At 47.2% G+C, this 17,687-nt stretch overlaps 2 protein-coding genes across 3 annotated transcripts; both read left to right on the top strand.

Moving 5' to 3' along the window:
• The first annotated feature begins 159 nt into the window (after positions 1-159).
• Positions 160-14,064, top strand: LOC123407312 (subtilisin-like protease SBT6.1). Of its 2 annotated transcripts, none has more exons than XM_045100417.1 (10): positions 160-826; positions 1,375-1,503; positions 2,789-2,941; positions 3,297-3,413; positions 4,105-4,289; positions 5,028-5,291; positions 5,477-6,563; positions 7,514-8,026; positions 13,286-13,335; positions 13,410-14,064. In XM_045100417.1, exons 1-10 carry the CDS (start codon positions 299-301, stop codon positions 13,600-13,602), a joined length of 3,219 nt encoding a protein of 1,072 aa, XP_044956352.1. In that variant the 5' UTR covers positions 160-298; the 3' UTR covers positions 13,603-14,064. The 2 variants fall into 2 exon arrangements, with proteins under 2 accessions (XP_044956352.1, XP_044956351.1); XM_045100416.1 differs by having other exon boundaries at positions 161-826; positions 13,286-13,331.
• A 1,873-nt stretch (positions 14,065-15,937) lies between these two features.
• Positions 15,938-17,425, top strand: LOC123411236 (peroxidase P7-like). Its single transcript, XM_045104173.1, has 3 exons — positions 15,938-16,307; positions 16,389-16,586; positions 16,681-17,425. The coding sequence occupies exons 1-3, from the start codon at positions 16,020-16,022 to the stop codon at positions 17,242-17,244; spliced, it is 1,050 nt and encodes a 349-aa protein (XP_044960108.1). The 5' UTR covers positions 15,938-16,019; the 3' UTR covers positions 17,245-17,425.
• The last annotated feature ends 262 nt before the right edge of the window (positions 17,426-17,687 follow it).

A 17,687-nucleotide genomic window follows, 5' to 3' on the forward strand; every position in this document is an offset into this window, starting at 1 on the left:
CGGGTGTTGCGGCCCTGGGCCCCGATTTCAGCGGGCCTGGATAAGGATCGTCATCACTCATCAGCAGCCGAATGACTCACTCACCTGGTGACGCTTTACGCCAGGGGAAAAATAAAACGACGCTTACTTGTGCGCCCACCGGTCAGTGTCTGTGCGGGTGCGGCCCGGTCATCGGAACACCCACCCGCAGCGCCTCGTGCTCTCTGCTTGTCTTTGGAGCCGACCCACCGCTCGTTCCCGGCGAGCCACCGCGCGGGGCCGACGATCTCCGGGGGAGCCGCGCCCACAGCCGCCGACCATGATGGCGGCCGACAGGAGGAGGGCGGCGTGCGCGGCCTTCCTCCCGCTCCTCTTCCTCGCGCTCCGCGGCCTCCTCCTGCCCGGCTCCCCGGCCGGGGCCGGGGAGGAAACCCTAGCCAGCAGGTACGTCGTGCGGTTCCTCGGGTACCGCCCCGCCCGGGACCACCGGGCGTACCTGGAGGGAGGCCTCCCCCCCGCCGGGCCGTGGCGGTGGGTGGAGCGGCGCAACCCCGCCGCCGCGCACCCGACCGACTTCGCCGTGCTCGAGATCCGCGACGCGCACCGGGGCGCCGTCGTAGAGGCCGTCCGCGCGCTCGCCCGCGTCCGGGACGTGCACCCCGACACCAGCCACTCGCGGGGCGCCCTGTCGGCGGCGGATCCGGCGCACCGGCGGGGCAAGCGGTTCACCGCCGTGTCGTTCGAGGAGGAGGGACGCGGCGACGGCGACGGCGACGGCGATGGCGCGGTTTCCAGCAATAACGGCAGTTCCTCCTCTGGTGGTCGGAGGCGGAAGCTTCAAATGCGGGTACGTTTCTCTTTGGTACAGTGCTGCTCATGGTGGAAACATCTGTGCATGATCATTTGTTTGATAATTATTAGTAGTGCTAGCTTGCAACCTAGCCGGAGTACATAAAGATCGCCAGCTATGAAAAGGAACATACCAGTCACATTCAGTGGAATTGATGGCCATTTTCAACATCATTTATGTTCTTAATGTCAACCTCTTGTGGAAACCATTGTATAGAACTAAAATTTTCATTTGTACTTCTATAAATGCTAAAACTGGTCCAAAATATTAACCTTAGTGTTTCCTTCTTTTGGAAAAGGACTCCAGAACATTAGCCTTTTCATATATAAACTGGAAGTTGAAATGAACGCACTATGCGGTTTATGCTCTGCTTAAAGCTAGAACGGCTCCCAACTAGCATGATGCTATGGCACTAACTTGCAATGCCAAAGTAACGTTCAAAACAGTGGATTGTACTATCTTGTAGACACCTTGGATTTTGTGAATTTTCATGCAGCCTGCTTATTGTCATGTTTTTTAGTACCGTAACACGTGTCCTTTGACAGAGATCACATGTGACATCTCTTTTTGGAGCTGCACAGCTATGGGAAAGAGGCTTCACTGGTAGGAAAGTCAAAATGGCCATTTTTGACACTGGTATTCGGGCGGACCACCCACACTTCCGTAATATTAAGGTATGATAATGGTGTGATATTGAGTAAATTTTGTCACCGGTGATTTTTGTCCAGTATATGTGCACAAGAGGTAGAAAAACATGAATCTGGAGGAAGTTAAGCAAACAGCTTTGCTTGTGAAAGTTCGTCTCTGCTCTAGAGAACATGCACAATATCTTAAGATGCACTTATTAGCTATGAAGCATGGATACGGCGGTACGGATGTGATGACACGGGATACGGCAATCTCTAGAAACTGCCATATGGCGATACAGCGACTATATATCAATAGTTCAGAAAATGTCATGTAGTAAAGACGCAGAATAATTGAATGCGTGAGATGAGACCAAAACACTGTCCCATTTGCCACGTCCATGCCTCTTTTCACTCCCTAGCAGCAACATCAGCAGGTCAGCAGCATACAAGCAACATCATCAGCCAGCAGCCCAGCGCCAGAGCACCCAACGGCCAGCACCCAGCAAGAACGCACACACGCGACAACAATCACACACACACACACACGCGCGCGCGCGCATCAAGCATGCATGCGGTATGGCACCAGCAAGCACACAGCGAGCAACCAAGCGTTGTAGGACCAGACACCGGAGAAGAGTGTGGATTGTGGAGGACCTTGCTGGTGACGGGTGGCGGCGGCAGAGAAGATTCGAGGCGGCGACGCGGGTGACTCCAGGTGTTAGCTAGGTGAATCCACAGGGCGGCTATGCAATTCCAGGCGGCAGCGTGCTCGTGCGGTCGCAAAGATCAAATCGTTTGCCTTGGTCCTCCTGCGGTTGTGGGAATAGAGGGGGACAGAGCTGCTGTTAGGGTTCGCACTGGGCTTCTACTGGGCTCGGTCTGCGCTCCAATCATCCCACGTCCTGCGTCCGTATAGTTTTTTCTTTTCCTTTTTTAATCGAAAGAAGCGACACTCCGGGGATACGCGTATCGCAGCCGTATCCGCGCATCTGTCGCATCCTGGAAGTGGACACGCTGGACCCGGCCGTATCGGTGTTTCGTAGCTTATTATTGTTGTTTTGCCTAACACTTTTGTCCTCACTAAAGTACTTCTGAGATGTTGCAACATTAATTCATGTCTGCCCGTCACGAAACTATGGTGGCAATGCCTTGGGGAAATTGCTATGCTTGTATTATTTCTCACGGAAAACGAAATTAGAGCTTGCTATCCTGGACAAATTAAAGTTACACCATTTTCTTGCATATTACATTATCTGGGAGATGAAATTGCCTCCCCCCACCCCCACCCCAAAAAAAAGTGAAGTCTTTCTAAGATGGCATAACTTTGCAGGAGCGCACAAATTGGACAAATGAAGACACATTAAATGACAACCTTGGTCATGGAACATTCGTAGCTGGAGTGATTGCTGGTCAAGATCCAGAATGTCTTGGATTTGCACCAGACACTGAGATATATGCATTTCGAGTGTTCACAGATGCTCAGGTACTGGAGTTGGTTGCTATATATGAAGCGCATCCACCAGTTCTTTTCACCATCAGAATTACTTTCCATCTTCTTTGTATTTGCAATTGCAAACATCCTTGAAACTAGGGAAACTGAACTGTAACTTCTTGTAAAGACAAACCATGAGTCTTACAGTGTCTTAATGCTCTCAACATGTCTTCACTCTATAGATGTAAAATACAATTTAGAATCACCAGACCTTGAGTTGATATGTTATTAGTATCTGTGAAAATTCTGCGAGCAATTTTTACTATCTATTTGAAGCAAATACAACTAATTATGCCGAAATTTGTGCTGGTAAGATTTTGAGAATTACCTTTTGCTTGCAGTGCAGATATCCTACACATCATGGTTCTTGGATGCATTTAATTATGCTATGGCTACTGGTATGGATGTATTGAATTTGAGTATTGGTGGACCTGATTACCTGGATCTCCCCTTTGTGGAAAAGGTAGAACCTGGTTATGACTGCTAAACTCCAATTTGTTTCTTCTGTCTTCTCACTTATTAGTATTACATTTACATTGACTTATGTATTTTTACTGCATGCCGTTGAAACGTGACAGCTCTTGTAGCTACTAAATAATGATAGCAACTCATAGCCCTCTAGTGATGGGCTACTAGTAACTGGCAGTATCGTTGATAGCTACGGAAGTCCTGGCTTTCTTTGTCAATTAAGTATCATCTTTTTTTTTGGTCGTAGATAAATAGGTGAGCTTATTGACCTGGCAATAATGGGAAGAAGGCCCGCCTATAGACCAAATTAAGGACTTGCTCTGAACAAAGGATTTTTAGTAATTTCATAGCATTGGGATTCACTAGGAGCACATGTACTTCGTAGCTATCGAGATTTAACCAACTATGCGTTTAGCCGTTTATATTCGTTGGCAAATCTCCTCTATGAATGTTTGCGGTCATTGACTTGAGCAACACCAACCCTTGATGTCTTCTCTTATTTCTGGTTTCAATGCATTTCCCCTTAATTGCGTAGTTTTGCATACTTCTCTGCTTACTGGAGTAAAAAAAGAACCAGTCGAAGTCATCAGTGCTAACAAATGCTTTCTGCTGCTAATGAGCAAACTTTGAGGATCTTAAATAACTTTTTATCGGGGTCTTGAAATCTTCCTAATTTTGTTCTGTAGGTCTGGGAGCTCACAGCAAACAACATTATTATGGTATCAGCTATTGGAAATGATGGTCCTCTCTATGGCACATTAAATAACCCAGCTGACCAAAGTGATGTCATCGGCGTTGGTGGTATTGATTACAATAACCACATAGCTTCATTTTCCTCTAGAGGCATGACTACCTGGGAACTTCCCCATGGGTACATTTTTTAACTTGATAGTGTACTGTCTTCTTGGTATGTCACTAATTTTCTCATATCTACAAAGGCAATGTTGCTGGGCTTTGTCGGTCTCCTGAAAAAGCCAACACTGGTTAGGAATGCATTAGAACAGCGTGCAAAGCCTATAGAAGCTGTAGCATAGTTGTGAGCTTGCTATATCTGCACTATCCTGAAATCATATTGAAGATGTAGGTTATGGGTATCTCATATTTTCTTCTCTGTTATGGAGTTAAAGGTCTTTGCTTACCAAACTTGGCCAAACTGCACACGGAAGATGGGCAGACGCAGTTTCTCTTAAAACATAATATCGTCTTTGGGGTCGAACGAAATTAGATCATGTCGAGTTCTAAGCTGATGACTGAATTTAAGTAGTTATAATTGCACCTCTTCCGATTTTAGTGTAAATTTCTCAATGTTTTTACCTTGTGTGTGAATTTCTTGCTTGGGATGTTAGTGCGACAATCTGTGTTTTTTAAATATGACGAGGAACACTATTTTCTGTACCTCTAACTGCTATACATTATTAGTTATAGCTAGCCTGTAATTGATAGTAAAAAAGAGTGAAGCAAATAATTGGATGTTGGAAAGGTGATGCATGTTTCATTGTTCTGTAGTGATGGACTTTTTGACAGCTCTAAGCATCTTTACTCTCATACTCGTTTCATTCCTCACATTTTAGAAATAGCATCCTCAGAATTTGTGTCTTCAATTCTGCAGATATGGCCGTGTAAAACCTGATGTTGTCGCATACAGTCGTGATATAATGGGTTCTAAGACCAGCACAGGCTGCAAGACTCTTTCAGGTACCAGTGTTGCAAGCCCGGTGGTTGCTGGGGTAGTATGCTTGCTTGTCAGTGTTATACCAGAAGACAAGCGGAAATCCATCCTTAATCCTGCTAGTATGAAACAGGCCCTTGTTGAGGGTGCTTCTAAGCTTGTCGGGCCGAATATATATGAGCAGGGTGCAGGCAAGCCTGATCTGTAAGTTTCTTGCTTTTGTTCTACGTATCTCTTCATAGTGTATGGTATGTTGGACATTTCAAATGCATTCCAGTTGTAAGGTGCAACGGTTCAGGATCCAGAGAATGCATCCTGTCAACCTTGCCTGCTCTTTTGTTTCATTGTTTGCTCAAGTCACACTCATTTTTTCTACTATCCTTTCTCAGATGGCAATCATATGAAATATTGAAAAATTACCAACCACGAGCAAGTGTATTTCCTAACATGCTTGACTTCACTGACTGTCCCTACTTCTGGCCTTTTTGTCGGCAACCTTTGTATGCTGGAGCCATGCCAGTAGTCTTCAATGCTACAATTCTTAACGGGATGGGGGTGATTGGTTATGTTAAGGATCCGCCTGTATGGCAGCCATCTGAAGATGTGGGCAATCTTCTTAGTGTTCACTTCACCTACTCGGACACCATCTGGCCTTGGACAGGGTACCTTGCCCTGCACATGCAAGTTAAAGACGAAGGTTCTCTGTTTTCAGGCATAATTAGTGGCAATGTTACCCTGTCGATTTACAGCCCAGCTGCTGAGGGGGAAAGCAGCCCACGGAGTAGTACGTGTGTTCTTTACCTGAAGATCAGGGTGGTTCAAACACCTGTTAGGTCAAGAAGAATACTGTGGGACCAATTTCATAACATCAAGTACCCATCTGGATATGTTCCGAGGGATTCACTTAATGTGAATAATGATATCCTTGATTGGCATGGTGACCACTTGCACACAAATTTTCACATACTGTTCAACATGCTGAGAGATGCAGGATACTATATTGAGACCCTTGGGTCACCACTTACCTGCTTTGATGCTAGCAATTATGGTACACTGCTCATGGTTGATCTTGAGGACGAGTACTTCAGTGAAGAGATTCAGAAACTCAGGGATGATGTTGTACACAAGGGGCTCGGCCTTGCTGTTTTTGCTGAATGGTATCATGTTGATACCATGGTGAAGATGACATTCTTTGATGAAAATACCCGCAGTTGGTGGAGTCCGCTTACTGGTGGTGCAAATATTCCTGCGCTTAATGAACTTTTGGCCCCGTTTGGCATTGCTTTTGGGGACAAAATATTGAGTGGTGATTTCTCAATCAATGGTGAGCAGTCCCACTATGCTTCTGGGACTGATATAGTGCAATTCCCAGCAGGAGGTTTTTTGCATGGCTTCGAACTCCAGGAAGACCCCAAAACTGCACAAAATAGCTCAACTCCAGATACACAGAACTCCCAGTCCCAGGAGAAGAGCAAGGTTAGAATCTATTGCCGTTTATTTGGACCCTTTTTGATATCATATCGTTTTATCCGCGAGTTTCTAGCTACTGGATGATGATCACTTGTATGGTTGCCCCTTGAACTTCCATAAAACAGTTTGTTGGCCAGACATAAACTCTAGCTATTTAGATTGTTTGATGTACTGTAATGAAATGCACTAAAAAAAATGTAAGAGTGATTTTGCAATAGGATAGTGGTCTTGTCATGTCAGACATGCCAGGAGTTGACTCTGGTTCGCCATTGCCAAGTGACGCTCACTTTGAGAAGACAGCAGAGGAGGTGGTCTCTTGGTTTAAATTTTCCACATCAATTTCCAGCCGCCATCCAAGTGGGTCAAAACTGCTTCCAAAACCCCTTTCAGCTGATCTCCTTATTCATGCAGCTATATAACTTGTGAAGATGATTTTTGTAGAGAACGTGAAAGATTTCACATCTTTTCCTTAAGCAGAAAAGGAAAACAATGTCAGAGATTTTTCATCAGAAGAAAGTAAAGATCCAACTAAAACAATAGGCAACACACACACACACACACACACACACACACACACAAACACACACACTAGGCTAGGCTAGTTCTCGCAAATGTCTGCCATACGCTTACTCATAGTCCCGCCAGCGCTATGCCTCCATGTTGTTGGAGCCAAGGAAGATGATAAACATATTTATTGCGATGCTTTGACCCTTTGGTATGGTTCGATAGTGGCTTAAGCGCCTATCCCATCAATAGAATGCTAGTGAGTGTGCTGCTGGTCTGTTCGTCCTCCATGTAGATGCAAAGTTGTATTTTGTTTTGGACTTACAGTTTTATCCATGAGAATAGTTTGATCGATCGTTTATTACTTGCATTATTTTTTTTTTCAAACTTCAAATCATACAACATTGTCATATGAATTTGGTATCCAAGACTTATTGATTTCTTTATGTCAGCTCTCTTCGATTCTTGGTATGCTTGAAGTAGGCGAAGGGCGAATTGCAGTATATGGAGATTCAAATTGTCTTGACAGTAGTCACATGGTAACAAACTGTTATTGGCTTTTGAGAAAAATTGTGGAGTTTGCTGCCAATAGAGTCAGAGATCCTGTCCTTTTCTCAGAAGCAACTCGGTTAGAATTTCCAGTTTACGAGAACATCCAGAAACCCTTGCGTAGACCTGATGTAAATTTTTCAATGTTTTCATCTGTCATTGGCAAGGAATTGATATGTCACCAGGATTCCCGATTTGAAGTTTGGGGAACGAAAGGTTATGGTATCCAACCAACAGGCACAACAAGAAAGCTGCCAGAATACCAAAAGAAAGAAGTTTCTAGTAGTCCCAATCGATTAATAAAATCTTCTTACAGTAGACAAGATGAAGCTGGCTTGCAAAAATCTCTTTTAGCACCAAGTGCTAATAAATTTGATGATAAAAGAGATTATTTTGGCTTTATCAGTCATGAAGAGGTATCATATCTTACCTTTCTCTGTCAATTACCAATTGCCTTCCTTTCCTGTCTTCATTCTGTTGGTTCAGTGATCCCTTTGAGCTGTACAATTTATGTAAACAAACACTGACTACCATTAAGGTTAGCATGCTATAAATATGTAACTGTTTGCCATATTTTCATGCCGAAAACAGTTGCCAAATATTCTCTGCAATAGCCTGCAGTTACCTAAGTTTATTGCTGATATAGTTCTTCCATTTTTGGCTAAAAAATATAGCTCTTTCATGTTTAGTCTATAATTCAGCACTGTTGGGTTATTTGAACTGGGGTAGTTCTGGCTTCTTGAGAGAAGCAGCAGCTGAGCTTGTGGTTCAAAATGATATACTATGATCCACTATAGTTTTTGTAGTCCATCTTCAGTTTCTCAATGATTTTTTGTTATACTTATTGCCATAAAGGCATGTTTGGTTGGTATACTAAGGTTGCCACACCTTGCCACACCACAAGTTAGGCAAGTTTGACTGAGTTAGCCCCTTGTTTGGTTTGCAGCCGCACTTGTGGCAAGATTCTTTTCATGCAATGTAGGCCCCACATGCCATTGACGTGTGGCAACATGTGATGCCAATTTTTTATTCGGAACAGTACCCCTTAGGGCTCAATCTATTGCTCCCTCTAGGGGGATGGTACCCGCAGGGTTTGGGTACGGGTAGAGCCACCCCATACCCTTACCCATCCCCCCGGAGCTTACCAATCACCTTTATCCATACCCATCAACGGGCACAACTTTTTCCCATACCCATTACCCAACAGGGTAGATGGGTACCCGCGGTAAAAGTACTCATGTTTGCAAAGCATCAATTTGAACAACTCATAGCCATAAACAACAACATATAATCATAATTACAACAACACATCTAACAAACAACATCACTTCTTCGTAAACAACAACACATCAAAACAGCATCACGTAGTCATAAACAGCAACTCATAGTCATACATTTTGACTTCACATAGATTTTATATGGGTACATGGGTATGTGGGTACGGGTTATACATCCCATACCCATACCCGCTCTACCGGATGGGTTTCAGATTTCCCTATTTATATACCCATGGGTAACTTGTTGTCTCATACCCTTACCCTAATAGGGTTTTTTACCCGTAGGGTACGTGGGTAATGGGTACCCATTGCCATCTCCCTTCGGTCCTTTTTTCTCTGCGTGTAAGGTAGAGCCCGCATACCAATGGGAGGATTTCTCTGTCAAAATTGGAAAATTTTGCCCCTGGTTTGTTACTAAAGACTGCTGGGTAGTTATGATGTGCATGCAAACGATTGACTCTCCTTGCCCCAGGCCTCAAATCTCTCGTGCACGTAGTAATCTCTCTCTCCATCTCTCCGCATGCGTCTCTGCAACTCTATGCATGCGCAGAATTTGTTTCTCCCTGTTCCATGACGCTGCACTTTTTCATGGTGTTGGCCTATGAGGAGGAAGGAAGCATACCAAGAGATGCTGAAAACTGGCGGAATTGGAGCCAATTTTTTTGTTTTGATCAAAACACTTTGCGCTCAAATTTTCCAGTTCCCTCTGAAACTGAACTGCTCGCCATAGTCAGCAGACAAAAATTTGCTTACCACCATGGTCTTTGAAACTCAGAATTAATTTTCTTACCACCATGGTCTTTGAAACTCAGAATTAATGTCTGTAAATTCATACACCATGAACAGAACAACCTCCTCACTCTCTTTGCTCTTCTCTCCCACACCGCGACCATGCATCCAATGGCTAGCCTAAACCTCAATTCTTTGTATGTATTCGAGCAGAGCGACGACGCTATGAATTGATTTTTTCCTTGTTCGATCCTTTTTCCAGTTTTTATCTTCTTTGATCGCGTTTCGACGTGTTGACCAGCACCAGGTGGACGACGCCATCCGTAAGCACGCAGTCGTCTGGGTGAATGCCACCCTCCACAAGCACACCGTCGTCAGGGTAGATGTCACCCTCTATGAGCGTGTGCATGCCATCTTTCGGGAGCATGATGTGGTCGAGTGTGTGCATACCTGCTTCCGGGACCTTGCCATGGTTTGGGTGGATGCCGCCTACAACTAGTGTGTGGATGTCCACGAGCATGCCAATGTCTTGATTATTGCCGTTGTGGGCCATCGTGTATACGCTGCATTTAGCGAGTACGCGGTGCTTCCGGTGAACGCCGCTTTCAGTGAGCATGCAACAGGCATGCGGACCTCTGAATGGACGCCCTCGTCCATGAGCATGCCGTTGTCCTCTTCGACCAAGCTGTCCCCCCACAACCATGCATGGATTTCGTCCACGAGGAGGAGCAAGACGTGAGGAGGACCAAGACGTGGAGGACAATGGGAAGGTTGGATGCGTGGGATGGCGACGAGCCGTACGAGGAGAGGGTGGAGGGGAAGAGCAAATGGGATTGTTGGAGGTGGGAAAGGAGATGAAGAGATAGAAGAGTCGTGGGAGCGAAGAAAGAGAGGAGTTACTGCACGTGTGCTGCCGAGTAGAAAAGGGAGGGGCATAGTTCGAAAGAATCGCTACAAGCAGATTATTGCGGGAAAAAATTATATGCAGACAAAAAAGGAACAGAGGGGGTCATTGAGAAGAGCATTGCCCGGTCAATTAACAGAAAACCATGAAACCTGACACATCACCCCCACCCCCCGACGCAGGGCACCCGGCCAACTTGGCTACACACCCTCGAAGAGAGGAACGCGGTCAAGGTTGCTAGTAAACTGCCATCGTCATGACTTCTCGCCGAGCAAGCATTTCCTTCACGCGGGAGAGTAACCAAGAGCATTCGCTGCACGCAACACATGTAATCTTTGTCGACCTATGCCAAACTATCTGCCAAAGATGTTGCGGACTAGGCTTACTCGATTTCTATAACGAGTCTTGCAGGAGAAAGAAGCACATCTTGCACCGACAAAGCCCGACCTCCATCACATAGCATCGTACCCATTGTTTTGCTCTGTGTCGCTACAATTCCGATTTCACACTCAGGGATATGCTGAACGGTTGGCGACGAAGGACATGCTTCTACCCTGCTTCGCTTGTCATGATCATCTTTGCCACATGAGTCGTAACGTCACCGGGACCTCCAACACTGCTGACCGCGATGTTGTGCACGCCCAACTATAAAAAAGTACAAACGAAAACCATGGTCTTCAAAATGGCACCCCAAAGAGGGATAACGGCGGCAAAGCATCACCGTCACCCGACCTTGCACTAGGATCTAGCCTTTTGCCCGAAGACATGACCTGGTTGGTGAAGGAGAACAATGATGCCCATGGGCGCCGTTGCTGACGGCCGACAAGCGCCAACAAGCCCTCACACAAGCGACAACAATCATCGGTTTGCCAACTCATTGAGCCATGCATCATCAGTGTAGCGATGGCGCCAAAGCCACACCCGAGCCACCACCTTCCTTGCCTCCATTCATCGGAAGGGGCAGATCTGGACGAGTCCACACGGACCCGGCGATCATCCCTGCTAGTACTCCGGGAGGCAAACATGTCCCGCCCTGCTAGTACTCCGGGAGGTAAACATGTCCAGCACGCCACCACCGGAGCTAGGATGATGGGCTGCCGCCCTGCCGCACCAAGTTAGGCGAGCAGCCAGATCAAAACAACGCTCCTTCACCGTGCTGGAAGTCGCGCCTTCGGGAGGAGCAGTCGGGAAGATCAGGATGAGCCCGAGCCTCCCCCACCATGAGCAAGCGCCGACGCGCGAGGCCAAGGACCTCGCCGCCGCAACGCAGCCCCGCAGGGTGAATGCGCCACACACTGCTGCCCACACAGCCAGCACACGCCCTGTCGAGCGCCCACCACCACCAGCCCAGAGCCGCCGCACGAAGACCACAGGTAATCCCCACCCCCTTTGGGAACAGGGCCCTCCAACACCAGCAGGAGGAGTTGGCGGAGGAGGGCCGGTGGCAGGGGCTAGGGTTCCTCTGAGATGCCAGGGAGAGGCAACGCAGGGGTCAGGCCTGAAGTTATTGTGTCTGATTTTGTGATGCCAATTTTGACCGCAGGGGTTAGGCATGTATGGCAAATGTTTGCAAACTTAGTCTAATGAACCAAACAGACCCTGAATCTTAGAAGGCAGCAAGAATCTTAGAAGGCAGAGCTGCTGCACAGCTATTTTTGCACTAGGTCAATGTCTATCCTGAAATGCACACGAGGCAAGACTACAGAAAACACAGAGCTGTCGTAAATAGGAAGGCCATATAAGGACGTCTGGACGAATACATGGTGGCATGAAATTGCAAAATGGATTTATACACTGATGGCACTCGAGTAAACATGATCTGTAACAGAGTGTGGACACGGTGATCGCTTCTCGCTATGGTCTGCACTGAAGACATAGCTTATTCGAACAAGGCTCTCTGGCCTGCCTTTCCTGTTTGTGAATATGGGAAAACGTGTCACCAGTTAGGAGGAGCGTTTCATTTCAGATTTGTATGTACATGTTATAGAACAGGTATATTTTTTTTGAATATTTGAATATTTTATTTTTCGTACTATATATATTCAAAAACCTTATGGGAAAACACAATATTTTGACATGAACATTTTTGTAAATACATCAACTTTTCTTATCATAAGAACATATATTTTTATATGGGATGCGTACTTTTTCCAAAATGTATGGAATACTTACTAACAAGGAATGAACATTTGTTCTACAATGTAAGAGAATTTTCCCCTCAGAACCTAGTATGTCATAGGGCGTGCAAATCAGTAAAGGTTGATGTGGGAGCTGGTTGTTTCCTGGCTCCTTGACAGGAATTAAACGAGACGAGACCCACAGCGGTACAGGATGCAAGGAATCTAGTACATCGGTGAGGTATGGGGAAGGGCGGAACCTGAGAGATAACTACAATAATGTTTTTTGCGCATGAAGTAGAGGATAGAAAGTTAATTCTAGAGTCTCTTTTAGCTGGAATATAGCAGAGGGGAAGATTGCTATCTAGTTTTTGTTACTCCCTCCGATCAATGTCTAGATACATCCCCATCTAGACAAATCTAAGACAAGTAATATGGATCGGAGGGAGAAGATATTAGTTAAGGTTTGATCTAACAAGTACTGTCATTTCTTAGACAAGCTAGTTTGGGTTGAATAGGTAGTCAATCTTATTCTAGGCTAATAATATATGGCCATTGCCTTGAGCAGTTAATCTTATCCTAGTGAATGCAATATGGTAATTGCCTTGCCTGGAGTGTGCTGACTTTCATGATTTTACTATTATGCAGGTCGCAAGCCAATGGATGGTACCTGCTTGCTTTGCTGTCACTACTTGTAAGTACCGTACGTTTGGTCTCAAATATACGAGGAAAGCGTGTAATTTCTCATTGAATCCCTTCTCCCAACACGCAGGCGTTATGGTGTACGTCAGTTGCAGAGCGCAACAAAGGCGCCGTCGACGAAGGAAAGGGCCCTCAACTGGTCGTTTGACAAGTTTGGTGTAACATGGAAAGTTGTCTGGAGCCAAAGAAGGTCTTGCTCCTGCGTATCTGGCCATCTGCCATGGTATATGATAACCGGAGCTACATTCACTGACTGGACATAAAGAAGCTCAGCTCTGCTGGAGACCCCTGATCATCATGTTTCCAGCTTGCAATGGATGTGAATCGAGGTCCAAGTCATGGTGGCTCATGTTTAGTCTGTGCGAAGAGAGCCGACTCAAACACCTATGCAACCTCATGGCTATGTTCCAACATTTCATGTCATGCGACATCGCCATTGCCATCCAGTTGTACAAAATTCTGTGTCTATAATAATAATAATAATAATAGACTGCTTTGGGACATAATAGGCGAGAGCTAATTCAGTAGGAAGAGGCTAGAGTTGACGTCTGCCTTTGTTTCTTTCTTTTCTTCTCTTCTTCTTTTCTTTTACGTAAGGGTGAGTTGCTTCTTGTAGGTCAATAAGCCTTCTGAGTTTTCAGGGTGGCTATGCTTCAGCTTGTAAGTACTGGATGAGCTCATCTGAAAACAGAGGAAGGCCTCAACAGTTTCTGTTGTTTTTCTTCTGGGGTAATTGCTGCCAATCGGCGTGAACTCGCGTTGGCTGCTCGCTTACCATGCTTCCCCTGACCTCGACTGGCCGCTCGCTTACCATGCTTCCCCTGCCCTCGACCGGCCAGAGTGGTGGTGTCTGGAGCTGCAACCGATTGCGGGCAGAGCTGTGATCCTCACTGCCAGATGCAGTGGTGCTGCGTGCGGTGATGGTGGGGAGCTGTGATCCTCGCTGCCAGATGCAGTGGTGCTGCGTGCGTCGTGCGGTGATGGTGTGGCGCGGTGAACAAAGAGAAAGGACAGCTGTGCTGCCAGCGGCAACACTGCCTGCTGGCGGTGCTGCGAGGCCGCATGCCGGAGTTGCAGGCAGGGTGACGAGGTCACACGAGAGCGCTGCAAGGGCCGTGTGTTGGGGCTATGACAAGGCGAAAGGTGGGAGATACAAATGGCTACCCGCGGCGAGGTTGGAAGTGGGAGACATAAGTTCTTTTTGGCTGTGATACAATGGTGCCGAGCAGGGGAGGTGGGAGAGTGAAGTCTTTTTTTTTGCTGCGATCCAATGGTGCCGAACAGCCTGTCTTGCCAAATGAAGTGCCCTTCGTCGCACCCCACAATGGCACAAACAGACCAGCAATGCTACACCTACGTAGCTATCCTACGTAAACTAACGTGATAGCCTAGGTGGCACTTTTCAGTTGGAGGAAATTAAAACCAGGGGAAGAAAACCAGGGGAAGAACGATAAATAGTTAGTTAAGTTACGTAACAATGCGTAGGTTGTTATGTAGGTGTAGCATTTTTGCAAACAGAGACCTCCTGGAAGCCAAACAACAACTCCTGAAATGTTTTATGGGTAAATTCGCTGCCCGTCTGCCCTGAAATGCTTCCAAGATCAACTTTGAGGCCCCGGTTTCCATGGGCAGGAGCAATGCTTCCAAGATCAAATTCTGCGTGCGAATTTGCCCATGGAGCAATGCTATTTATACGTACGAATTTTACTCTAGGTTCTTATTCCTCCTCTCACGGCACGTACAGTCAAGTAAAACTTATATGTAGGAATATGATTTCTGATTCGACAATAGTATTGTCGATCATAGCTTGACTCCCACCCTTTACTATTCAATCATGTACTCAGTTTAGTTCTTTTGAACTGGAATCATTTAGGTACCGAACGAGGATTACCAATTTATCATGCATATATGATCTAACTAGAGAGAGAGGGGCCTACGTGCGTGTAAAGTAGTCGCTTCCAGCCCCGGTTGTCTTGCTCACCCTGTATACTGATGAACATTCGTCGTCGTACCGTTGCGTAATGTGCGGTTGCATCATGTGCATGCGGTTGACTAGTTTACTGACGCTGATATATAATAACACCTCAACGACATTCTCATGGTTGGTTGACCGCCAGTCGCGCCAGCTAATTAAGCTTTTGCTGTACGGCCGCCCAACACATCTCACCTAGCTAGCACGACTGATCGATGCCCAGCTCTGTCACAACCACTCGCCGTTCCCATGGAACCTAGGCGCCCGGTGTTTACTTTGTAGTCCCTACGTGGTCCAGCCTCGTTGAAATCTTGCATGCCCATCGTTTAACTATGTCTCTGCCGATTGCCGGCAACTGCCGCGTAGTTGCACCAAACGACGGTTGATTAATTTCAGGAATCTAGCCAGGACGAAATTAGGAGTACTCGTAAAAACAAATATGTACGTACGTAGTAAACATGAAACTTATGTTATCGTGCCACCTTGTCAGCATATTCCCACATGCATGGATGGAGCAATCAGCTGGCAAGCATAGGCAAAAAATTAGATCTATGTGCATGCATGGAAGCGGAAGAGCATTATAAATGGGCATGGTACATGCACAACACTTCATCAGCTCAGCTCAGCTCATCAGCTCCAAAGGAAGCGTACCTAGCTAGCTCTCTTGAGACTCGAGAGCTTAACTTTGTTGTGACTTGTGAGCTCCCCATGGCTTCGTCCATTGTCTGGCAATGCCTTGTTGCTCTCTCCCTCTTCTCCTCCGCCGCCTACGCCTACGGCTACGGCTACGGCTACGGCTACGGGCAAGGCAATGGCTACGGCGGCACCGGCAACGATAATGGCTACGGGAACGGGCAGCTGGATCCCAAGTTCTATGAGAAGAGCTGCCCTCCTCTTGGGATCATCGTGCGCGTGAGCATGCTCAAGGCCGTCCTCACGGAGCGCCGCATGGGCGCATCCCTCCTCCGCCTCTTCTTCCATGACTGCTTTGTTCAGGTTAAATATATATATACACGTACGTAGGAGGTTACATATTTGGAGTCAGGTTAACAGTAGGACGTGATGTATTTCTCTCAGGGCTGTGACGGATCCATCCTCCTGGACGACGTGCCGGCGAGCAACTTCACCGGCGAGAAGACCGCCTTCCCCAACGTCAACTCCGTCCGCGGCTTCGAGGTCATCGACGATATCAAGAGGAACGTGGAGCACGTCTGCCCGGGCGTCGTGTCCTGCGCCGACATTCTCGCCTTGGCCGCACGGGAGGGCACAGTTCTGGTACGCGCGTGCATGCAAACGTGTGTATACTCGGTGCAGTTAAGCTGACCTCTCTGGCAATCTGCATGCGTGCCATGCGCGTGTGTGTGTGCAGCTCGGCGGGCCAAGCTGGGCGGTGCCGCTGGGCCGGCGGGACTCGACGACGGCGAGCCTGGACGGGGCCAACAGCGACCTCCCGGGGCCGGCGCTGAACCTGACCGAGCTCATCCAGTCGTTCGCCAACAAGAGCCTGAGCCCGCGCGACCTCACGGCGCTCTCCGGCGCGCACACCATCGGCTTCTCGCAGTGCGTCTTCTTCCGGGACCACATCTACAACGACACCAACATCAACCCCGCGTTCGCCGCGGGGCTGCGGCGGAGCTGCCCCGCGCCGGCGGGCTCCGGCGACACCAACCTGACGCCGCTCGACGCGCAGACGCGGTTCGTCTTCGATAACGCCTACTACCCCAACCTCCTCGCGCGGCGGGGCCTGCTGCACTCCGACCAGGAGCTCTTCAACGGCGCCGCCCAGGACGATCTTGTGCGGCAGTACAGCGCCGACAGCGCGCTCTTCTTCGCCGACTTCGTGGCCGCCATGATCAAGATGGGGAACATCACCCCGCTCACGGGAAGCGCCGGCGAGATCAGACGCAACTGCAGAGTCGTCAACAGCAGCTGAGATCAGACAATATTTCCCGCCTCTCAGACTTTCAGGTTGCGGAGCAAACAACGTACGGAAAAGCAAGGAATGCATCTTAAAAAGTTTGTATAACTGTAATTTTTATTTTCGTTTAAGTCTCACCTCTGTAATAAGCTCATTGTACGCCGAGAATTTTCTGTCATCCACCACTGTTGTTACGTTTTGGCAGAATTGAATTCAGTTCATTCGATTATTTTTCAAATTCGGTTCTGATAGAATTTGAACTTGGCTCTAAAACTTTCCAACAACGACTTCTATATATATGCTTGTATGCTGCATGAAAATTGAAGTTATTCATTCTACAAATTTCCGTTGTCTAATTTTGAACCTCATCTTCACACATCAAAATTAGTTCAGAATCGGACATGTAGTATCTAATCTCGAGCACAAATGCACCCGCATGAACAGTTAATCACGACCAA

Source organism: Hordeum vulgare, chromosome 7H (genome assembly GCF_904849725.1).
Source record: "Hordeum vulgare subsp. vulgare chromosome 7H, MorexV3_pseudomolecules_assembly, whole genome shotgun sequence".
Lineage (NCBI taxonomy): Eukaryota > Viridiplantae > Streptophyta > Magnoliopsida > Poales > Poaceae > Hordeum > Hordeum vulgare.